The following is a 25,249-nucleotide window of genomic DNA, read 5'->3' on the forward strand; positions in this document are numbered from 1 at the left end:
CTTTTAGTATATCTCCCCCATGTGTGAATGGCCTACTTCAGCCATGTATCCCCCCTCGCCTCTCTGCTGTGTGCCTCGGACACTAACTATACATTAGCATGCATCCTGCAATTCAGCTTTAAAGACTCAAATAATATAGTACTAGGCACCATCTGAATATATAATGTCAATGAATACACTTAGGCAGCGGTGATGCGCTGAATCTCTAAATTTCATTGACCAGTTAACTATTTAATCAGGAAAAGAATCTCCCACTTTCAGCCACACTCAGGATTTTTACCAGACCGATATAATGAAAGTGCTATCCAGGCTTCCTTTATTGGAAACAGTGCAGTTAAAATCTGCCACCTCCTCTTCATATAAAATGGTTTATTACTCTTTCAGGCTTTAATTACAAGTGACTCATCCTGATTTGCATGAGGATTTTTTCTCCCTCTAGACGTATGGCAATTTCCTCTCAGTCAAACCATCTATAACATGGCTTTCCTTGTGATGTCAAGAAGCATTTAATGGCTCTTAGCAGAGGCTTGGGACTGTGCCCTGAATGAGTCATCTCCATTCACCAACTGGAGCCCACAGATTTTCATGAATGGATTATTCAGCGACAAATGGCATTCGTTCATGCCACCCGGACTTAACTCGTTGTATAATGGAGCTGATGTTTCTATTTCAGTGTCGCATGAATAAAAGGGGGAAGGTCTCATTTCTCTGACAGTGCAGATTTAGAGTTCTACTCCTTAATGCATTTCTTCATACCGGTTACATACAGGCTCACAGATTTAATGGCTGCTATATAAACATTGCGAAAGGCAATCTGCTAGGTGTCTTTATCTTGGCAACAAAATAAACAGTTGCATCTGCTGTTATTATTGGTGTATAAAAACGGACAAGCGTATAACACACACCTTCACTTTAAGAGAGAAGTTTCAGGAAAAAAAATTGATTTTAAATAAAGAACTGTGAAGCAAAATAAGGGTCAGTGCCCATCAATGCAGCCTAATCAGTGCCCATGTGCAGCCTCACCATTGCCAAGAATGCAGCCCACACTGTGCCATGAATGCAGCCTCACATTGTGCCATGAATGCAGCCTAGGTTTGCCACCTTTTCTTTAATTCAAACTCGAACACTATCGGCACGCGTTTTTTTTTTTTTATAGTATAAACTAGACATATATTTTGCTATTAAATAACATTTCTAATCATATGAAGTTAATAACAAGAGTCCCCCTTTACATCAGAGTCCACAGAGTTCCACTTTACATCAGAGTCCACAGAGTTCCACTTTACATCAGAGTCCACAGAGTTCCACTTTACATCAGAGTCCACAGAGTTCCACTTTTATATCTCAACTCACAGAGTTCCCTTTCACTGTAAGGGGGGTCTCTGCAGACTCCGATGCAAGGAAGAACTTTGGGGACTCTGACATAAGGGATGCTCTGGGAACCCTGATTGAAGGGGGAACATAGAGAACTCTGATGTACGGAGAAGACTCTGATGTAAGGGGTAACACTATGGTCTCTGGTGTACAGGGGAGCTCTGATGTAAGGGGAAACACTGTGGTCTCTGGTGTACAGGGGAGCTCTGATGTAAGGGGAAACACTGTGGTCTCTGGTGTACAGGGGAGCTCTGATGTAAGGGGAAACACTGTGGTCTCTGGTGTACAGGGGAGCTCTGATGTAAGGGGAAACACTGTGGTCTCTGGTGTACAGGGGAGCTCTGATGTAAGGGGAAACACTGTGGTCTCTGGTGTACAGTGGAACTCTGATGTAAGAGGAAACACTGTGGTCTCTGGTGTACAGGGGAGCTCTGATGTAAGGGGAAACACTGTGGTCTCTGGTGTACAGGGGAGCTCTGATGTAAGGGGAAACACTGTGGTCTCTGGTGTACAGTGGAACTCTGATGTAAGAGGAAACACTGTGGTCTCTGGTGTACAGGGGAGCTCTGATGTAAGGGGAAACACTGTGGTCTCTGTTGTACAGGGGAGCTCTGATGTAAGGGGAAACACTGTGGTCTCTGGTGTACAGTGGAACTCTGATGTAAGAGGAAACACTGTGGTCTCTGGTGTACAGGGGAGCTCTGATGTAAGGGGAAACACTGTGGTCTCTGGTGTACAGGGGAGCTCTGATGTAAGGGGAAACACTGTGGTCTCTGGTGTACAGTGGAACTCTGATGTAAGAGGAAACACTGTGGTCTCTGGTGTACAGGGGAGCTCTGATGTAAGGGGAAACACTGTGGTCTCTGGTGTACAGGGGAGCTCTGATGTAAGGGGAAACACTGTGGTCTCTGGTGTACAGGGGAGCTCTGATGTAAGGGGAAACACTGTGGTCTCTGGTGTACAGGGGAGCTCTGATGTAAGGGGTGCTATGAGAATCCCGATTTGCCTTGGTGTCACTCAGAGGCAGGAGAGAGAAGGGGGGGGGGAGACTTCAGTCACAGACAGGGATGGATGGTGAGCTCACTCACCCCTTGGCAGTCAGCACCTCTCATCCCAGATGCTGCTGGACTTCATATTTCAGCCCCAACTGAAAGGTGCAGATTAAGCCCTCGCTCCTCTCCTGTCTGTGTTTGGGGGGGGGGGGGTTGTTAGTGCTTGCTATGGAAAGAGTGTAACAGACACTCCCCTGGGGGCCACAGAAGATATATAAATCCAAATTACCAGGGGGCTGTATTAAGCCAGAATGCAATTGGCCCGCGGGCTGGACTTTGGACATGCCTGATTTAAAGTAAAAGAAAATCTCAAATGTTAGGCTGTCCCCAGAAAAGTCAGAGGGGAAATCTTCCCATGGGGACACTAGTTCTGGTGACCTGGTGGGATTTCCTGAATTTGCGGGGATTTCCTCTCACTTCCTGTTTTGGCTATGCAACAGGAAGTGAAGGGAAATCTCTGCAAAGTAAGGGAATTCCTTGGGGACCCCCAGGTCACCAGAACTAGTGTCCCAAATGGAAGATTTGCCCTTTATTATATTTCTGGGGATAACCCCAAATTTTGGGATGATCTTTTACTTTCACCTTCAAGGACAATGGTAAACAGGACAAATAGAGAGGATGGCTACGTTTGCAGCTCTGGAGCTCTCATCCACCACTGAAACTATGAAGGCATGCTAAGGGTTATTTATGAAATCCAGCAAATCTGAAAAATCTGATTGGACTTGCCCTGTATGTTATTAAAGCGGAGGTTCACACAAAAAGTGAACCTCCGCTTTTTGGATCCCCCCCCCCCCCTCCGGTGTCACCTTTTGCAGCTTTCAGGGGGAGGGGGGTGCAGATACCTATCTGAGACAGGTATTTGCACAACTTCCGGGTTCGGATCCCCGCGGGGAATCCAGCCTGTTCCCAGGAGAGAGAGGGGACCAGTGACGGCGCACCGCGATCCTCGCGCATGCGCAGTACGGAATCGGGCAGTGAAGCCTCAAGGCTTCACTTCCTGATTCCCTCACCAAGGATAGCGGCGGAAGCAGCCGAGGACCGAGCGATTGCTCAGCCTCGGCTGCTGACATCGCGGGCGCGCTGGACAGGTAAGTGTCCATTATTTAAAAGTCAGCAGCTGCCGTATTTGTAGCTGCTGGCTTTAAAAAAAATAATAAATTTGGCCGAACCTCCGCTTTAAAGAGCACTCAAACTTTACTAAGTATTTTTTCACTTTTAACCTAGTTTATTTTACTGTTGCTTATTGCCAACTTTTGAATATCTTTTCTGTAAATATTTACTTGTGCCGTTTTTCTCCTCTTTTCATTCAAATTACAATTATTTAAAAACTGTTAATCTGGATATCTGAATGCTCTAAAAATACAAATTTAAAAAAGAATGCCTCTTTGAAGAAGCTACCCTATTGTCAACTGTTACTTTCCTGTCTGGATGTTTGCTCTCAATCTGCTGGTCCTAAGATTATAGCAGAAAAATCTCTGCACAGGTAAGGGTGTGTGCAGCACAAGTTTTTATAAATTCACCTTCAGGGATTACGCTGGTCCTGAATTTTAATAGACAGACCACTCAAGCAGAGCAGCATCCCTCCTAGTTTAAATATGCAAGGAGGGCAATATAAACACCATGCATTCGTATTGGCCTTTTTAATTTATTTAACCGCTTTTATACTAGGCTTTGACTATGAACGCACAAATAGGATCAGTAGTCAGCGGATCTCACTACCTTCTCCGCCTGCTGCATAGACTCATCCCCTTCATCCCGGAAGAGGACACGGCAGTAGTAGTTGCAACAATCATCAATTTCTGACTCGACTATGCAAACTCCTACCTGGGACTCCCCAAATACCAAATTTTGCATCTACAAGTCGTCCAGAACACAGCAGCCAGACTGGTAACGGGAATAAAAAACTGGGAATCAATCACCCCGTCCCTGAGGACCCTCCATTGGTTAGCTGTGAAGGATCGGGTTACATTCAAGACCCTCTGCCTGACTCACAAATGCACACAAGGAAACGCTTCTCAATACCTATGCGAGAAAATAAAACACTACACCCCTAGTCACCAAAACCTCCTCCACATCCACAAGACCAGCTACAAATCTAAAGGAGAACGAAGATTTGCAGTCCAAGGACCACGGCTATGGAACGCTCTACCCACGAACATCCACATGGAAGAAAACCATCGGGCCTTCAGGAAAAAACGTAAGACCCACCTCTTCTGAGGACACAGGACGGCACTGGATGCAAATAGCGCCTTGAGGTGATTTAGTTCGCATTTGTATCGCTATACAAGTTACTCACTCACTCTTAATAGAAATAGTGCGCGACAGGTCCTCTTTATGGAGAGATGTGGGGTCTATAAGACTGTGTACCACCCTGTGTACTGTAGATGATGATATATTTAAAGCCCGTGCAATTTTACATTAAGGAACATTCTGAAATAGTTTGATAATTTTTCGATGCAACTTTGAGATTGGTGAACCTCTGTCCATTTTTACTTCTGAGACACTCGGACTCTCTAAGATGCCTTTCTTATACCCAATCATGTTACTGACCTGTTGCAAAATAACCTAATTGGTTGCAAAACGTTTTTCCAGCTCCTACTTATTAGTACCGATTACTTTTGCCAGTTTATTGTTGTTCTGTCCCAATTGTTGATGGCAGCAACAATTGATGTGTTGCTGCCATCAATTTCAATATGTACCTTTTTTTTTTTCTTAAATTGGTACATTTTCTCAGTGTAAACATGTAATCTCTTCTCCATTTTCTATTGTGAAAAAAAAATATATGGGATTTTCAAATCTTTGCATTACATTTTTATGTAGATTTTATACAGGGTGATATATTTTTTTCAATTGGAGTTGTAGGAGACAGACCTTTTATTCATCCGCCTGTCCTCTACTCCTAAATGGTCTTATATTGATGGAAAGTACAGTACAGCTTCTATGAATGGAGGAGTGGGGTGGAAAAGGGCCAGAATAGTCATAAGTGCCTGTGACAGGTCCCTTGCTCAATTCACCCCCCCCCCTTTTGCCCCATCCTTGTACCAGAAGATTACGGTTGCAAGGATTGGGAAGGGGGGGGGGCAGACATTTCACATTGATTGTAAGGACCGTCGCTTGTGCTGATGTTTTTAAAATAATGTTTTTCACCAAACTTAGGATTTAATGTTGTTAAAAATGTCTGATAAAACATCCTTTAGCATCCTGACTGTTCAAAATAGAAGAAAGGAGTTGTTCCATGCATGGCCTCATTAAACATAGAAAAAAGTGTGAGAAAATCCTAACTCCACCCAAACACCGATGCCCTGCCTCTATTTGATGCGTTTTCCTAGCAGAGGTGACAATGAAGGCCAATGGGGTTCATGCAACATTCAGGTCAAAGCTAAAACTCCTCGCAGTTTGACTACTGCCAAGTTGTGTATGGAGGAGCCCTTTGTGTCTGTTCACTATCTTATACAGTAGCAGTGGACACCTTGCAAGTGTTACAAAAATGCCTGCCAAGAGCCTTCGTTTGAAGCCCATAAGGGTGAAACCCAACAGATGAAAACGTGCAGTTATTTTTACACATACATATAAAATGCAGAGTTCAGCTATGACTAACACCCTGTCAGTGGATAAATATAAACCAGTGTCCTTGAAGCATAAAATCCTTATTAAAAACAGCTACTGAGGCATAAAGAACAAGCCTCTGAACATACTTTCAGTTTATGCATTAAAGAACCAACATTCACCCAATACTGTATCTATAATATTGGGCATCATGCACTCCTACAATAATGGGCAAATGTACTTTGCTCGATTATTTTTTTTTTTAAGGCAAAAGTTAGCAGCTCTGTACAATTGCTCTTTCAAGAGGTCTGCACAAAACATAATTTTCAACCATCCCAATATCTGTCCTTCGTTTACTGCAACTGAACCATTTAGCATTTTGGAGCAACATATTGGAAAATGTTGAGCCAAAATGCTAAATGGTTCAGTTGCAGTAAACGAAGGACAGATATTGGGATGGTTGAAAATTATGTTTTGTGCAGACCTCTTGGAAGAGCATGGAGGCAATCACAAAGGGCAGGCAAGGCAAAATGTTTGAAGGAACAAAAAGGTACACAAAACTATACCCACTTGAAGACCAGGCCTTTTCTGGAACTTTTGTTTAGAAGTTTAAATCAATATTTTATGCTAGAAAATGACTTGGAACCTCCAAACATTTATATAGACCCTAAGGAATAAAATAGTAAAAAAAAGTGACGATAAGGTGCCAATAATAGTGCATGCGCAGTAGCCGTGCCGCTGGGTGCCGCCCATTGTGGGGTGTCATCCTGGTGGCTCAAGGTCCTGCCCCCCTCCTCCCAAAAAGCAGAGATCTCCCTGTGTCAGGAAGCTGAATTGTCCGGGCGGCCATAGTAACAATGTCTCGCCTCCTGTGATAGACGGCACACTGATCCAATGCTGGGACATTGAATCAGTGTGATGTGATCACAGGAGGCAGGACTGCGGCCCAGGCAATTTAAATCTAGCTCTGTGACACAGCGGTAGATCACCGCTCTAATCCGGGCACAGGCAGGTTGCATCCACAGGCACTAGTGAGGCTGCATCTGACAGGCACAGACAGGCTGCATCCACAGTCACTGGTGAGGCTGCATCTGACAGGTCCTCTATATGGAAAAATCTGGGGTCAAATATCTCCTTTACCTTGAAAAGGCAAACAAAATTACAAATAATAATAATTTTTGATCTTTTGCTTTAAAAAAAAAATTGTTTACTTCCGCTCCAAACCGGAAGTGACGTACGTCATGACGTTTCTCTGGTCCTCCAAAGCCATAGAGGCAAGCAGAGAAGATTTAGTCTCTTACTGCCTCTGTAACTAGCCGGCTGCACTGTCAGATTGTTTCGTGGACGTGCCGGTAAAAAAGCATTCCGCCGCTTCGGAAAGCAATCCAGTGGCCAATGAGACACTTTCGTGAGAAAGCCAGCCGCCTACTGAAAAAAAGATACCGGCCGTAAATGGCTGGAAGGAAGCAAAATGTCAACACAGGATTGCTGTAAAGGTTCATTCACACCAGGTGTGGTGGGACTGCGTTGGACAGCTATTCAATGATAGCCAACATGCCTTGTCCCCAGTGTAGAATAAAGTAAAGTGGGGAACCGCGCTTAGAGAACCAGTGGATGGAGATAAATGGCAAAGAATGGGATGTGTGTATAAATAAAAATCAGAGAATGGGGAATATATATATATATATATAGAGGATGAGACTGCAGCCCCCCCGGTATGTAATCCCCTAGGGGACACAGAGAGAATATGTAGAAGGTGTGGGGGGTGGTGGCGCTGTCTCAGCTGGAGGCTATACGTACCATAAATTAGTACTAAATGAACTTTTATCAGACCCTAATGGGGCTACCTCAAATAGGTCTGGGTGTGGAAAAAGATAAAAGTGCCTCAGTGAAGCGCTCAGAGAGAACCCGAGCACTATGCTAAATAGCAGAGTGATGTATTGAACAAAATATGACTAACAATCAAAAGTGATGTAAAAGATCATGGGTCCATGCCAGGGCAATAATACAATAAAGTGCAAATAATATATGTGTATATGTATGAATATAAGTATATAAATATATAAAGCGGCCTCACCGCTGGCAATCAAAGCCGGTGTACAACAATCAAAGTGCAATGGGCTATGTATACACAGAGATTCCAGATCCACAGTCCAGTGGAATCATCTGAGGGTACACAGAAGTACCAAATAAATAATCCAGTGAAAAAAATTTTAGTGAAAAAAAATTCCAGTGAACAAAATATAAAGATTCCAGTGAACACAATATAAATTTACGCAATAAAGTGTACAAAAAAGTGTACAAAAAATAAATTAAAGTGTACAAAAAATATATTAATAGTCCATAAGTGTTATACTATGTAAATACACAAAGTAGGCATATAGTAGTTCGTGACTATGTGCATCCAATCACAGTGTGTTCACGGTCTGCAATTCATGTGACTTCTCGCAGTGGTCCGGTGCTCCCCCTTTGGGCCCCCACTCACCAGAGGCACTCACCCCTGCAGGGGTAAAGTGCATGAAGTGATGATTTCCAGATACCTCGCCTTTTCGGGTTGTCCGGATATATTTTGTTGGTGTAGTCAATACCGGGCCTGTTGGTGTCCAACTTCGTTTCGTCTCTTTCACGTCTTCAGAAGCGTGAAAGAGACGAAACGAAGTTGGACACCAACAGGCCCGGTATTGACTACACCAACAAAATATATCCGGACAACCCGAAAAGGCGAGGTATCTGGAAATCATCACTTCATGCACTTTACCCCTGCAGGGGTGAGTGCCTCTGGTGAGTGGGGGCCCAAAGGGGGAGCACCGGACCACTGCGAGAAGTCACATGAATTGCAGACCGTGAACACACTGTGATTGGATGCACATAGTCACGAACTACTATATGCCTACTTTGTGTATTTACATAGTATAACACTTATGGACTATTAATATATTTTTTGTACACTTTAATTTATTTTTTGTACACTTTTTTGTACACTTTATTGCGTAAATTTATATTGTGTTCACTGGAATCTTTATATTTTGTTCACTGGAATTTTTTTTCACTAAATTTTTTTCACTGGATTATTTATTTGGTACTTCTGTGTACCCTCAGATGATTCCACTGGACTGTGGATCTGGAATCTCTGTGTATACATAGCCCATTGCACTTTGATTGTTGTACACCGGCTTTGATTGCCAGCGGTGAGGCCGCTTTATATATTTATATACTTATATTCATACATATACACATATATTATTTGCACTTTATTGTATTATTGCCCTGGCATGGACCCATGATCTTTTACATCACTTTTGATTGTTAGTCATATTTTGTTCAATACATCACTCTGCTATTTAGCATAGTGCTCGGGTTCTCTCTGAGCACTTCACTGAGGCACTTTTATCTTTTTCCACACCCAGACCTATTTGAGGTAGCCCCATTAGGGTCTGATAAAAGTTCATTTAGTACTAATTTATGGTACGTATAGCCTCCAGCTGAGACAGCGCCACCACCCCCCACACCTTCTACATATTGTCCCCAGTGTAGCCAGTTCACTGTGTGGGCACTGGACAAAAAAAAGTATTGCATGAAGTACTTTTCTCCAGCGCAACGTGGTCACTGCACTCTGGTTGATAGATTATGAAGTGTCACCCTGACACTTCAATAAGTTTGTTTAAAAAAAAAAAAACGCAGTGGCTAGTGAGAATTGACCCAAAGTATACTCTTTCTAAAGCCTGCGCTATGTAGCTTCATCTGCTTTTGCTTCCAGAATCACCAATCACATTCCAACTTCCAAAACAGTCTGGAATCAAATTGGTAGCTAGGAAAAATCTCATCACCAAGATCATCAGGGTTTTCCATGATAATCTTCATACAACAAAGACAATGAAATCCATATGCTTTTTCTCCCGCACCCAATTTCACTGTGCAATGACCAGCTGTTATTAGGTAAGATCTGGTTCATAGGTAGGGACAATTATCTAAAGCCACAACCTGCTTAAAATAATCACTCAGGAGTAACTTTTTTTTCCTCAGTTGGGTGCGCCAATGATTTAGGATCAAGCTTACCTGTAATGCACTGAAACTGTCCATCTTCTCTTCTTATTGTAAAAGCTTCTCCTGGGTTCACTTGTACCAGAATAACCTAAGTAAGGTAAGGAAACAGAAATACGTTTTAATTTCCCAATTTTCCACAAAAGGCACATATCTCAAATTCCTACAATAATATGAAGCAGACAATGCATACATATGAAACGTTAAATGGCTTTAGAACACAAAGGAATATATTCATTTCTACAGATGTATTTTAACCGCAGTGCAGGCCTCTTCTGGTGATTGTGCCGTGTTTATTTGTCATTAATACAGTTTTCTCTATTGTTGCATGTCAGCAATGTTGGGCACAGTTTTGCTTTTAGTTTGAATCTAATAGGGCAGCACAGCTTCGGAAACCTGAGGTTACCATAATCCAGAAAACCCCAGCAATTGTTTAGCAGTAATAAAATGTTCAAGTAAATTGGAATCCTATCATCAAAATTCACATCTCACATAAAACAGGGTATGCGTCAGTATTTAAAAAGAAAAAAACAGATACCATTATGTCATTTAATTTAACCAAATCCGAGATGGCACAGCTTCCATTTCTAGTATACCTTAACCACCTCAATACAGGGCACTTAATCCCCCTTCCTGCCCAGGTAATTTTTCAGCTTTAAGCACTGTCACACTTTGAATGACAAATGCGCGGTCATGCTACACTGTAACCATGTGAAATTGTTATCATTTTCTTCACACAAATAGAGCTTTATTTTGGTGGTAATTAAATCAGTCCTAGAATCCCCCCCCCCCCCCCCCCCCCCCAAAAAAAAGAATTTTTTGAGGAAAAAAATGAATTCTTAGTTTCTGTCAGTAAATTTTGCAAATACAGTTGCAATAAAAAGTATGTGAACCCTTTTTGAATGATATGGATTTCTGCACAAATTGGTAATAAAATGTGATCTAATCTTCATATAAGTCACAACAATAGACAACCACAGTCTGCTTAAACTAATAACACACAAAGAATTAAATGTTACCATGTTTTTATTGAACACACCATGTAAACATTCACAGTGCAGGTGGAAAAATAGGATTTTTATAACAGCTTACCTGTAAAATCCTTTTCTTGGAGTACATCACGGGACACAGAGAAGCATAGTAATTACTATGTGGGTTATAGAGAGTACCTTCAGGTGTGGACACTGGCACGCCCTTAAGGCAAGAAGTTCCCTCCCCTATATAACCCCTCCCATACCGGGAGTGCCTCAGTTTTGTAGCAAGCAATAAGTGTCCCAAATACCCCAAAAAGAGGGGCGGGTGCTCTGTGTCCCGTGATGTACTTCAAGAAAAGTATTTTACAGGTAAGCTGTTATAAAAATCCTATTTTCTTTATCGTACATCACGGGACACAGAGAAGCATAGTAATTACTATGTGGGACGTCCTAAAGCAATGCTATGAGGGGAGGGAGACCCCAAGAAATAAGCCGGGCGGCATCAGACATGAGGAATCAAACTGCAGCCTGCAGCACACTGCGCCCAAAGGCGCTCTCCTCATTCTTTCTTATGTCCAATTGATAAAACTTAGTGAAAGTATGGACAGACGACCATGTCGCGGCCTTGCAGACTTGAGCCATGGAGGCTTGATGATGCACTGCCCAGGAAGTACCCACCGCTCTAGTGGAATGTGCTTTAACCTTAAACGGGGGAACCTTTCCCCTCAAGCCATAGGCTTGAGTAATGACCTGCCGAATCCATTTGGAGATAGTGGACTTCGACGCTGCCTGCCCACATCTGGGACCTTCTGGCAGGATAAACAATGTATCAGTTTTCCGGACCTGAGCAGTAGCCTTAAGATAGATCTTAACTGCTCTTAATACGTCTAGCGTATGTAAAGACTTCTCCCTTGCAGAACTAGGTTCTGAGAAAAAAGACGGGAGAACAAGATCCTGATTCAAATGAAATTTTGAAACAACTTTAGGTAGGAAAGCCGGGTGGGGCCGTAGGACCACTCTATCCTTATGGAATATAAGGTACGGTTCCTTACAAGACAAGGCCGCCAACTCCGAAACCCTCCTGGCGGAGGTTATGGCTACCAAAAATATCACCTTCCTGGTCAGAAGGACCAAAGGAATATGAGCCAAGGGCTCAAATGGTTGTTTCTGTAAGACAGAAAGGACCAGATTCAGATCCCATGGACACAAGGGAATCTTGACTGGTGGACTAAGCCGGATCACACCTTGCAAAAAGGTTTTGATCAGGGAATGTGTAGCTAGTGGCCTTTGGAAAAAAATCGATAAGGCCGAGATCTGGCCCTTAATGGTGCTTAGGGCCAACTTCATGTCTGCCCCTAACTGCAGAAACTCCAGAATTCTGCCAATGAGATACCTCCGGGGATGCCAACCCCTGGTCTCGCACCAGGCCACATAAGATTTCCAAACTCGGTAATAGATAAGTCTGGATGCCGGTTTTCTGGCATTAATCAAAGTAGATGCCACCGCATTAGAGAGACCCCTTTTCTTTAAGATATGGGACTCAATAGCCAAACCGTCAAATTGAGAGACGGTAAGGAAGGATGGAATATTGGCCCCTGGGACAATAGGTCTGGCCGAAGCGGAAGGGACCACGGTTGCCCCACGGACATCCTTACAATGTCCGCGAACCAGGCCCTTCTGGGCCACGCTGGAGCCACCAGAATCACTGGTCTTCCTTCCGACTTTACCCTGCGAAGAAGACGGGGTAATAATTGCAGCGGAGGAAACGCATACATTAGGGAGAACTGGTCCCATGGGAACACCAGTGCATCCGTGCCGTAAGCAAGTGGATCCCTTGTCCGGGACAGAAAGTTGCCCACCCTTGCATTGAACCTCGATGCAAAGAGATCGATATCTGGTGTTCCCCACCTCTGACAAATGCTCTGGAAGATGTCGGGGTGAAGAGTCCATTCCCCTGGAAGCACCTGTTGGCGGCTTAGGTAGTCTGCTCGCCAATTGTCTATTCCCGGAATGAACACTGCAGATATGCATGGGACATATTTCTCTGCCCAGGTCAGGATTCGATTCACCTCTCTTTGGGCTGCACGACTTCTTGTGCCCCCCTGGTGATTTATGTATGCCACGGCAGTGACATTGTCTGATTGAACCCTGACCGGAAGACCCTTCAACCTGTCTGACCAAGCTGACAGGGCTAGATAGACTGCTCGAATTTCCAGCAGATTTATGGGTAGAGACCTCTCGGAGGCTGACCATTTCCCCTGGAGAGACAAACCTCCCAGGACTGCACCCCAGCCTAGCAGACTGGCGTCCGTGGTCACAACCTGCCATGTCACGGGAACAAAGGACTTCCCCTTTAGCAGGTTCCAGGGAACCAGCCACCAACAACCAATCTGACCGGGAGAAAGACATAGGGAGATCCAAGGCCTGAACCTTTTTGTTCCAAGCGGACAGAATGGCATGTTGAAGCTCCCTTGAGTGGAACTGCGCAAATGGAACGGCCTCGAACGAGGCTACCATCTTTCCCAGTAACCTCATACAGAGGCGAATGGGAGGCTGACGCTTTGCTTTGACTAGTTGAACTAGTTCTCTTAAAGCCTCGAACTTCCTTTGGGGCAGGAAGACCCTTTTTAGCTTTGTGTCTATGAGTAGACCCAAATATTCGAGCCTTTGCACAGGCATTAAGGCTGACTTGTCCAGGTTGAGAACCCAACCCATGGATTCCAGAAATTTTACGGTTCTGTGTACCGCTGAGTTTAGATCGGCCACTGACCGGTCTACTACCAATAGGTCGTCTAGATAGGCTACTATGGATATGCCTTGAGACCTTAGATAGGCTAACAGTGGAGCCAATACTTCCGTGAAAACACGAGGAGCGGTGGCCAGACCAAAAGGTAAGGCCACGAACTGGAAGTGGCGCTGATTTACCGCGAAGCGAAGCAGCTTCTGATGGTCGAGAAAGATAGGAACGTGCAAGTATGCGTCCTTTATATCGATGGACGCTAGTAGTTCCCCTCCTTGCAGGGAGGCCACCACTGACCTGATCGATTCCATCCGGAATGATTGGACCTTTAGGAACTTGTTTAAGGCCTTGAGGTCCAGGATGGGTCTTACATCCCCGTTTGGTTTGGGGACGGTGAAGAGATTGGAATAAAACCCCAAACCTTGTTCTTCCACTGGCAGTTCTCTGATTACCCCTTGGGATAACAGATGATCTAAGGCCAATGCTAAGGACCTTCTTTTGCCGAGGTCCTTTGGGACGTTCGAGGTTAAGAAGCGCGGTGGAGGAAATTCGCTTAACTCCAGCTTGTAGCCCCCGGAGACCGTAGAGAGGACCCACCTGTCTTGGATCCTGTCTAGCCAAGCCTCCGCAAACAGCTGAAGCCTTCCCCCCACCCGGCTGAGTGGGGGAGAACCTTCATAATGCTGACTTAGTTGCTGGCTTGGCCTGTGGCTTACGGTTCCAAGGCTTTTTGGAAGCCTGAGGCTGGCCCTGTGGCTTCCCACCTGCATTGAATCGTCCAGGAGGCCGTCGGAACTGCCTGGTACCGGAAGTACTAGGGATAGGAGAGGAGGATCTCTTAAAGGAGGGGGAACCCCTAAACCCTTTCTTTACTGGCAACAGTGTACTTTTGCCACTGGAAATTTTCTGAATATAAGCATCCAGATCTTCCCCAAACAAACGCTCTCCATGAAAGGGAAACCCCGCCAGTAATTTTTTACACGGGGCTTCAGCAGACCAGTTCTTCAGCCAGAGTAATCTGCGCATATGAACTAGCGAGAGAGTGAGACGTGAGGACTGCTGAATGGAGTCCTTAATAGCATCTATGGCAAAACATAATGCTCTGGGAAACTCAGCCAAATTCTGGGCCTGTTGTGCCGGCAATTCCTTTAAGACCCCTTTAAACTGGTCTTTCAAGGCCTGGCAATCCCAATAGCCGTAATTGCAGGCTGGGTTATTCCTCTCGCCGAAGCAAAAGAGGTTTTTAATAAAGTCTCTAATCTCTTGTCTGTCGGATCTTTGAATACCAGAACGTTGTCTACTGGACAGGTCAAAGATTTGTTTACGCAGGACACAGCTGCGTCAACCTTGGGGATGCCCCATTTTTTAGTGAATTGTTCCTCCATGGGGTATAAAACCGAAAACTTCTTAGGAGGAAGAAAATATCTATCTGGATGTTCCCAATCCTTGTAGATAAGCCCTTCCAGCAGGGGGTGAACCGGGAAGGAATAATTAGCTTGAGGAGCTTTTAAGGAGCCTAAAGATGAGACTGCACTTGAAGCTGGCTCTGAAAGTGGCAACTTGAAGGCCGAACGGACCATCTCAGTGAGGGACTGGACCAACAATTTTTCGGATTGCGACGCCGAAAAGGGTTCTCCCAAAGTGGAATCCTCAGAGTCCACTACTTCCAGCTGACCTTCTGCCAGATCTCCAGAGGGTAAATCAACCTCTTCTGAGGATGCATGCCCCAAATCGAGGGACTCCTCAGAGGGAGAGGGGGACCTTGTGCGTTTTTCCCTTGAGAGAGAGGATGCAATCAAGGTCGCTAATCTCTGCTCCAGACCCCCCATAGCTGAGGCCAGAGCCTCCTGTGTCACAAAAACTGGAGCAGGTGATACAAGGGCAGAACAGGCATCTGACAGCCCTGATGGTTCACCCTGGGCCTCCTCCAATTTATCAGGAGCAGCCGCAGGAGCATGCCCGAGATCCTCTGAGCCAGATGGCGATCCCTTTGCTTTTTTGCTTCTAGTCCCTGAGCCTTTAGCCATGATAAAGCTGAGGTACTCACAATAGTTGCAACTACTTGCGAACCTATAGACCAGTACTGACGCTGCTATTTGATGGTTGGCAAGGTGCAGAGCCCACTATGCGCCTTAAGCAGATGTCACTGTCCACCACCAGTACTAAATACTGAAAGTATGTGCACAAGATCTCTGTGTCCACCGTCAGCCAGAACCAGTTAGGTGGACTGGAGCATATAAGGACTAGGTGTAATCACCTGACCTGCTCTGTCCTGTAATCTCAAGTCTCATAGAGAACAGCTGAGATAGACCCCCTGCGCGCATGCGCACGCGTGCGCCGCTGTTAGGCGTGCACCACGAGGCTACGCGCGCACACGTAGCCGCACGCGCGCACATGTCGTCACACGCATCTCACGGAGCACGCCACGCACATTCGTGCGCACTGAAGCAGCGTACAAAAAATTCATTTGTGCGCGCGCGTGCGCCTAAGACACATCAATGTCGCACGCATGACGCTACGCGCTCATGCATGAGGATGGAACACCACAGCTCCATGTGAGGACCAGGTAAGCCAAGTGAAGCCAAACATTTTGGACAACTTTTTTCTGCTTTAACCTGCACAGGAGGGGCTAACTACCTGACTAGAGATACCCCTCCTCCCCACAACACACAGGACCATATAGGAGAAGCACAGACAGATAGCTTTAGGCAAACATAATGGCTCAAATAAAGGAAGGTTACTCCTAGGACCAAGTCCTGAAGCACCTTCACTTACCTGATCCAACGCTGCAGGACTCTGCAAAAACAGACAGTCCAATCTTCACCCATCACGGAGAGCAGCGTCTATAGACCTTCAGGGACCGGGGTCCATGGACAGGAACACCACACCCCTGGACCCATATCGCACCCTGTCAGTAAACTTTTGGTATTAGGAAATTGACCAAAGTACTGAATAACCAGGATCCAGCTCTCAAAGAGAAGCATTACAGGCCAAACCCCGTTCTTCTTAACCGGGGCCCGGGTACCGTCCACTTTGGCTCAGAAGCACTTTGGACGGATCCGGATTTCATGGAGGCTTTTTACATCCAATATGGATCCCTCCAGTGGAGCTCCTTGGAGCACATGTTCACTCGTGACCAACACCTTAGACACTGGCAAAAAAACTGAGGCACTCCCGGTATGGGAGGGGTTATATAGGGGAGGGAACTTCTTGCCTTAAGGGCGTGCCAGTGTCCACACCTGAAGGTACTCTCTATAACCCACATAGTAATTACTATGCTTCTCTGTGTCCCGTGATGTACGATAAAGAAAAGTGAACCCCTAGACTAATGACATCTCCAAGAGCCAATTGGAGTGAGGTGTCAGTCAACTGGAGTCCAATCAATGAGATGAGATGGGAGGTGTTGGTTACAGCTGCCCTGCCCTATAAAAAACACACACCAGTTCTGGGTTTGCTTTTCACAAGAAGCATTGCCTGATGTGAATGATGTCTTGCACAAAAGAGCTCTCAGAAGACCTACGATTAAGGATTGTTGACTTGCATAAAGCTGGAAAGAATTATAAAAGTATCTCCAAAAGCCTTGCTATTCATCAGTCCACGGTAAGACAAATTGTCTATAAATGGAGAAAGTACAGCACTGCTGTTACTCTCCCTAGGAGTGGCCGTCCTGTAAAGATGACTGCAAGAGCACAGCGCAGACTGGGAGGGCTTTCACACTGAGGCGATGCGCTGGCAGGAGAAAAAAAATCTCCTGTCAGCAGCATCTTTGGAGCGGTGAGAGGAGCGGTATGTATACCGCTCCTTCCCATTTAAAACAATGGGAAACCGCGGCAATACCGCCTGCAATGCGCCTCTGCGGAGGCGCATTGCGGGCGGTATTAACCCTTCATCGGCTGCTAGCGGGGGTTAATACCACACTGCTAGCGCTGTAATTATGGTGTGCTGGAGACATTAATCTCTTTGACTATACACGGTTCCAGCCGGTGGTCGCTTCAGAACCCATTTATAAATACAGCCATCTTTACAGGAATGTGTGCGTTTCAGGGGCAAATCAGCTCTGAACCTTTCCAACAGTTCCTTAGGCCTCTTTATTTGCTGGCATGGGAGGATGTCACTGCCAAGTATGTGCAGGAGTCAGTCATCTCGGCACACAGGGCCCGCTCTGTAAGCTTCTTCTGCAATAAAAAGCCTGCCTACTCCCAGTGAGTTACTTTAGTTCCACTTTAGGCCTTTGGAAACTCACCTAAAAGCCTTTTCTCTTGGCAGCAGTGTTTTGGCAGAAAGGGCTTGGGCATTAATTTAATCCATTGGCCAAAATACCAATTTACTCTGCCTGATGAAATGAATTAATGCTCAAGCACTTAACGTGCCTGACTGAACAAGCATTTAGAAGCGTTACTACACCATTACAAGCGCCAAATATTTTTTTTCTGCCAAAACGCTGATGCTCCTGGATGCACTGGCAGTGGGGGGGGGGGGGGGGTTTCTGCCTCTAAATCAGGGGTCTCAAACTGGCGGCCCTCCAGCTGTTGCGAAACTACAAGTCCCATGAGGCATTGCAAGGCTGACAGTTACAACCATGACTCCCACAGGCAGAGGCATGATGGGACTTGTAGTTTCACAACATCTGGAGGGCCACCAGTTTGAGACGCCTGCTCTAAATGCTGCTAAAAGCCTAGCTAGCTAAAAGACACAAAGGCTAACAAGGAGGGGAGTTTAGTGGCTTGCTAAAAAAAAAAAAAAAAGGTCTGGTGACCCTAGACGCAGCTTCAAAAAAGTCCACTGAGCAAAAGGTCTTAAAAAAAAAAAGTCAAATAAATAAATATAAAGCTGGTGTCAAGAGGTGGCAATAATGCCTTCTGAACACCTGCCAGCTGCGGTCTGAAGGAGCCCTTAGAAAACAAAATGTCATCCAAATAAGCTTTAAATGTACTTTAAAGAGCCATTTCAGTCAAATTCTAACTAAAGCAGGCCATACACGGTCGAATTTCGAACAAATTTTCTTTTCAAAATCAGAAAGTTTTTTTTTTTGTGATGTGATGATGCCACCGTTGATTTTCGAAATTCGGCCGACCAAGCCTTCATGTTGCTACAGAAAATATTTTTTTTTTGCCGGGAATCTTCTTTTCTTGAACATGCGCATTTTGTTTTCTATTACATTTCTCGCATGATTCTCCCATCATTAATCGTTAGTTTTTCAAAATATTTCCAACATGTCCGATTCCTCAAATTTGATTGCCGCACAAAAATCAGCTGTTGGTGCAGCCCACTAACAGTGCAAAATTCTTTTGAAAATTCTTAGATATGATTTTCGAAAGAAAATTATTTCGAAATTCGAACCATGTATGGCCGGCATAAGGCTAAACCTACTCCCACCTCTGTTCTCAGCCTATGCTATCCACCCTGCAAAAGGAAAGTTGCCTATACCAATTCTGAAGCTGCTCTGGTCCGGTTACATTATCGGGTCCCAGCACCAGCTTTAGAGTAGAGGAGGGACAGCTGATAGTGGCTACCCCATAGTAAGCCTATGGGTGACGTCATCGCCCAGGGCTCTGCAGATGTTGTCACTGCTGCTTCTCTACACTGAAACGGGCGATGGGACCCGATCATGTGACCAGATCAGAGCGAGTTCAGAATAGAACAGTATAGATGTCTTTTCTTTCACAGGGTAGATAGAATCGTTTTAGAATGGGGTGGGAGTAGGTTTAGCATTTGCTAGAATTTGACAGGAATTACACCAAGTTATATGCAAATTTCAACTTTTCTTGTAAAAGTCAATCCTTGCCCTTCTCACTCCCTTCTCCCAAAATGTTCATACTGTCCCTTTAATGTGGCAGCAAGCCACTTACTAGAAGAGGAGCTTGGCGATCGGGCTAGCTAAACTTTCATAGGAAAGACGTTGCACACGGATTCTCACACACACACACACACACATTAAGTTGTCTGTATCTCAGGTTTTACTGATGGTTTTGACATGCAATTTTCAATTAACCTCTGCTTATGCGCTTTCATTGTATGCTTTGGACAAGTTGCCTAGATCAGGGAGAACAAAAAAAAAAAGTGACAAATGCTGATACAGCTTATCAGATATAGAATGCCATAAAATACTAATTTCACTTAGTTGCAGATGGTAAATATTTCCTGAAGAAAATAAATAAGCCTCATTACACAAACTAAAAAGAACAAAAAAAAATAAAAAATCAACTTTTGATGTAGAGTATTTTTTAGCTACATGTGCCTCCAGAACTTTGATTTGAATGGAACCAAAGTCAGAGAACAGCTCAATGTGATGAATGTCAATTAGAAGCCAAGTTTGCTTCACGCTTTTGTCCATGATGCACAATGCAAGCTGATAAAGGGATTACATAAAGGCTTTCAGCATGAGAAAAATAATTGGTAAACAGCTGTTCGGCAAGTATGGTAAGCACTATTATAATGTCTCTGTACTGAATTGTGACTATGAAAATAAACACGTTCTCTGTGTTTCCTGATTAGTCTATCAACCCACATAGTGAAGAGTTCAGCATCTGTCTGATCCTTAAAGTAGCCCTTCACCCTCCTCTAGGACTTGCCATTTTTGTTTTTTTCTGCAGGACTCGGACATGTATTTTTGGCTTCCTCGCCTAGGTGAGGGTGAGGATGAGTTGCACCCCCTAAACCTCCTGGGATACAAATATCACAAATCCCAGGAGGCTTCATTGAAAGAACTACTAAACTGTGCATGCCCCGCATGATCTGGGGTTGGTTGCAAGAATCAGGAAGAGACAGGCCACCCCCTGTGACATTAGATGAGAAGATGGTGGCATGGGTCCCGATAAAGTGAGATGGAGCATCTGCTTACACCAGCCAATGCTGGATTTTCTGTGTGAGCGAGTACCTATGTCCCAGAAGAGGGAGGAAAAAACATGGTAAAAGGGGAAATGAAGTTCCCCTTTAAGAAGCAACCATATTTAAAGCGGAGCTCCACCCAAAACGGGAAGTTCCACTTGTTTGCAGTTTTTTGGGGGAGAGGGTACATGGTTTTGACAGGTACCTGCTCTCACTTTGGCCCTCTTCCTCCTCCCCCACAGTCTTCTGGAAGCTGGTTGTTAAGCCATAATGCTTCACTGCTGGTTTCCCTTTGAGCCAGTTCACACAAGACGCAGTTCCGTTTCCGGTCAGTTTCTGCACCGGAAACTGACTGCATGGTGTGAACTAGAGCCAGCTAGTGCCATTGGAATACATGGAAAACAAACGCTGTGCATGCATTTTTAGTGCACACAAAACTGTACGGAACGGCGTCTGGTGTGAACTGGCCCTTAGACAAGATGCCAGCGTCTGCACCCAAGGCAAAATTGAAGAATTGGCTCAGGTGAGGACACCACTGGATCCCTGGACAGGCAAGTGTCTATATAATTAACCGCTTAAGGACCGCTCACGCCATATATACGTTGGCAGAATGGCACGGACAGGCATTATCATGTTCCCCTACGTGGCCCTTCAAATGCCTGCTGCCTTCCCCGTGAGTCGGACCGCGGGTCCCGCGGACTCGATCGCCGCGGGGATCCCTGCGATCGTCTCACGAAGGTATAGAGCGGGGAGATGCTTGTGTGTAAACAAGCATCTCCTTGCTCTGCCAAGTGAGGACACTGATCTCGGCTCCGTGTACTCGGAGTGGAGATCAGTGTCATGTGACAGAGAGCCCATCCCCCTACAGTTAGAAACACAATGCAGGGAACACTTAACCCCTACAGCGCCACCTAGTGGTCAACCCCTTCACTGCCAGTGTCATTCACTGTGAAAATGACAATGGTCCCAAAAATTTGTCAAAAGTGTCTCGATGTGTCCACCATTATGTCGCAGTCACAAACAAAAAATTGGCGCCATTATTAGTAAAAAAAAAAAATTAATAAAAATGCCATAAAACTATTTCCTATTTTGTAAACACTATAACTTTTGCGCAAACCAATCAAACGCTTATTGCGATTTTTTTTTACCAAAAATATGTAGAAGAATACATATCGGCCTATATATTTTTTTGGGATATTTATTATAGCAAAAAGTTAAAAATATTGAATTTTCTTCAAAATTGGCGCTCTATTTTTGTTTATACCGCAAAAAATAAAAACCGCAGAGGTGATCAAATACCACCAAAAGAAAGCTCTATTTGTGGGGAAAAAAGGACATCAATTTTGTTTTGGAGCCACGTCGCACGACCGCGCAATTGTCAGTTAAAGCGATGCAGTGCCAAATCGCAGAAAGTGTCCTGGTCTTTGACCACCCAAATGGTCCCGGGGTTAAAGCCAGCAGCTACAGTATTTGTAGCTGCTGGCTTAATTTTTTGAGGGAAGCCTGAAACTTCTCTTTAAAAAAAGAAAATACTATGCCACATAAACAGAAAATAAACACCCCTGTCACGGAAGGGCCCGTGGGACCCAGAAGCTCCCCGATGCCTCTTATGTGTAGATCACCCTGTGACTCTAATAGGGGCACAGGGTGAATGAGAACCCCACTATGGTCTGGACTAGTCAGATTTAATTGTATATATTGTATATATATTGTGTGTTGACTGTAGTGTACTATAAAGCTTGCTGTGGTAATTAAGTCTGCTACTGTGATGCAAACGAATGGTCAGGTGTCTGAATTATCAGTTGTAGTTAATTAGCTCATGTAAATTACGTCAGAACCGGAGTCAGAATGTCTGACTAAAAGATGTGTATTGAGGGGGCTCATTGGATCATTGTTCATTTTGGTTGCTAACTGTATAAGAGCCTGATTTTCTCAATAAAGGGTCTATTCGTGTGGAACCTCAAACAGACACAGTGTGTCTCGTTATTGGGGTTTGTTTGCCTGACTGTGGAGTGTCAATAGCTGTCTTGGGTTCGGGAATGGAATATCTTAAACGGCGTTAACCCCTGTCCCATTTGGGGTTCCGTTACAACCCCATTCTTTGTTTGTGTGTATGTGTACACATATATAGTGGCCACGTGTCTGAGGAGCACCATGTTTGAGGACAGATGATTGACACAATCGTACTATGTTTTTCCTTGCCATATGAATGGCAGAGAATACATTTATAAGCCTCTCCACTTTCCACAATGAAGTCTGTTTAGAAACCAAATGACTCATTGCACAGATGTATTAAAGCTGAACTTCATTACAAAAAAAATAAATAAGGCACAACTCACTTGATCATCCCAAAAAATCATGTAATCATTAGAAAATAAAAAAGTGTTGTTATGTTAACCTCCAGTAATCACCTGTATGACAGAAGGGAGAAGGAAGACCAGCACTAGAGCTGATCTTGCTCCACTGCAGAATACACAACTACCAGCTTAACAAAAAGTACACATTTACATGAAGAGAAAGTACAAATGACAACATCACTTTGTTCGAGCAACAAGCTGGGGAGCTCATAATCATGCACTGCAGATTGCAAAAGCCGCTGAAACTAGTTGGAAATTTGTTTAAATTCAACATACTTTCCATATATGTACTTCAACAGTATATTTACTTGTTTGGAACTCTAACGTATTTTACTTACAGCTGCCTTTGCAGGAAGTAAAGACTGGTTTCACTACTGCAGGTTGTCAAGTTTTAACCACTTCAAAACCACACGCCGTCATACGACGTCCAAAAAGGGGATCTCTTATTCCGGGTGGACGTCATATGACGTCCTGTACTTTGTGCGGTGATATCTGAATGATGCCTGCACCTAGAGGCATCATTTAGATATAATTTTGATCCTGCGCACCATAAGAACGATCATAGCGGCGGTTCCGCCGCTTGATCGTTCTTATAGGCGGCGGGAGGGGACATCCCCCCCTCCCGCCGCCATCCGGTGTTTCTCCGGGCTCTCCTGTGCCATCGGGGGCCCGGAGAGATGATCGCCGTGTGCCAGATGGGAGGCATAGAGATGACTGGTGACCAGATGGTCACCAGTCATCTCTATGACGGTCGGAGGCCCGGGCGCGATGTGATGATGTCACGCCCGGGTACCCGTAAGTAAACAAACCGCAATTGCGGCTAGTAAGAATGAGATCTGTGAATTTGTTTTCACAATCTCCTCCTTTCCAGCCTGGAGGAGAGATGTGGGGTCTTATTGACCCCACATCTCTCCTTAAAGAGGACCTGTGACACACTATTCCTATTACAAGGGATGTTTACATTCCTTGTAATAGGAATAAAAGCGATCAAAAAAATAAAAAATGTAAAAAAAAGTGTAAAAAATAAAGAAATAAGTAAACAAAAAAAATAAAAAATAAAAATTAAAAGCCCCTGTCCCCGGTAGCTCGCGCTCAGAAGCGAAAGCACACGCAAGTCCCGCCCACGTATGTAAACGTCGTTCAAACCACACATGTGAGGTGTTGCCGCGTGCGTTAGAGCGTGTGCAACAATTCTAGCACTAGACCTCCTCTGTAACTCTAAACTGGTAACCTGTAAAAAATTTAAAGCGGCGCCTATGGAGATTTTTAAGTAACAAAGTTTGGCGCCATTCCATGAGTGTGCGCAATTTTAAAGCATGACATGTTAGGTATCTATTTACTCGGCGTAACATCATCTTTCATATTTTACAAAAAATTGGGCTAACTTTACCGTTTTGTTATTTTTTAATTCATAAAATCATTTTTTTTACAAAACAAAAAGGTGTTTTGAAAAATTATTGCGCAAATACCATGCAAGATAAAAAGTTGCAATGACCGCCATTTTATTCCCTAGGGTGTCTGCTAAAAAAACACATATATAATGTTTGGGGGTTGTGAGTAATTTTCTAGCAAAAGAATGACGATTTGTACATGTAGGAGAGAAGTGCCAGAATAGGCCCGGTATTGAGGTGGGTATTAAAGCCCTGTATTGAAGTGGTTAAAGTGGTTGTAAAGACTGAAGGTTTTTTTTACCGTCATGCATTCTATGCATAAAAAAGGTAAAAATCCTTCTGTGTGCCCCCCACAGCCCCCCTTAATACTCACCTGAGCCCCTTCTTGATTCAGCGATGTGCACGAAAAGCCTCAGCTGTTCCGTGTCTCTCTCTCTTCATTGGCTGAGATACAGCAGCTATAGAAATTGGCTCCCACTTCTGTCAATCACAGCTAGTGAGCCAATCCGGAGGGAGCAGGGGGGCAGGACCGAACCGCAGCTGGACACATAGAGCTTTTCAGACTCTCCGGCTCCTCCTCTGGTCCCCCCATGTCCTCCTCTGCCCCCCCCCCCCATATGTCCTCCTCCGGATCCCTGTGTCCTTCCCGGCTCTCCGGCTCCTCCTCCGGTCCCAACATGTCCTCCTTCAGTCTATGCAGTGTGCAACTCCAACTTTCTGATTCTGGAAATCTGACCCCCATGCCCCACTATGAGTGTGTTCTGGTAGCCCAATAGCAAAGCTGTCCCTTGTAAACAGAGAAGGCTTCTGTGTCTACAAAAGACGTCAGGGAGAGGGAGTGTTGGGCGAGAGCTGGAGGTGGTAAAATTCTGCCACGTTCTGGCTGCAAAACTGGGTGCAAAGGCCACATGACAAAACCTGGGGGCCGGATTTGGTCCACGAGCCT

General features: G+C 44.7%; 1 protein-coding gene across 3 annotated transcripts in view; it reads right to left on the reverse strand.

Moving 5' to 3' along the window:
* FNDC3A (fibronectin type III domain containing 3A) overlaps window positions 1-25,249 on the reverse strand; it is a 310,643-nt gene that overhangs the window by 143,161 nt on the left and 142,233 nt on the right. For all 3 annotated transcript variants that reach the window (XM_040340289.1, XM_040340290.1, XM_040340292.1), the window contains one exon: window positions 10,029-10,104. In XM_040340289.1, coding sequence (XP_040196223.1) covers window positions 10,029-10,104 — 76 coding nt within the window. The remainder of the gene's footprint in view (window positions 1-10,028; window positions 10,105-25,249) is intronic.

The sequence above is a fragment of the Rana temporaria genome, chromosome 2 (assembly GCF_905171775.1).
Source record: "Rana temporaria chromosome 2, aRanTem1.1, whole genome shotgun sequence".
NCBI classification, from domain to species: domain Eukaryota; kingdom Metazoa; phylum Chordata; class Amphibia; order Anura; family Ranidae; genus Rana; species Rana temporaria.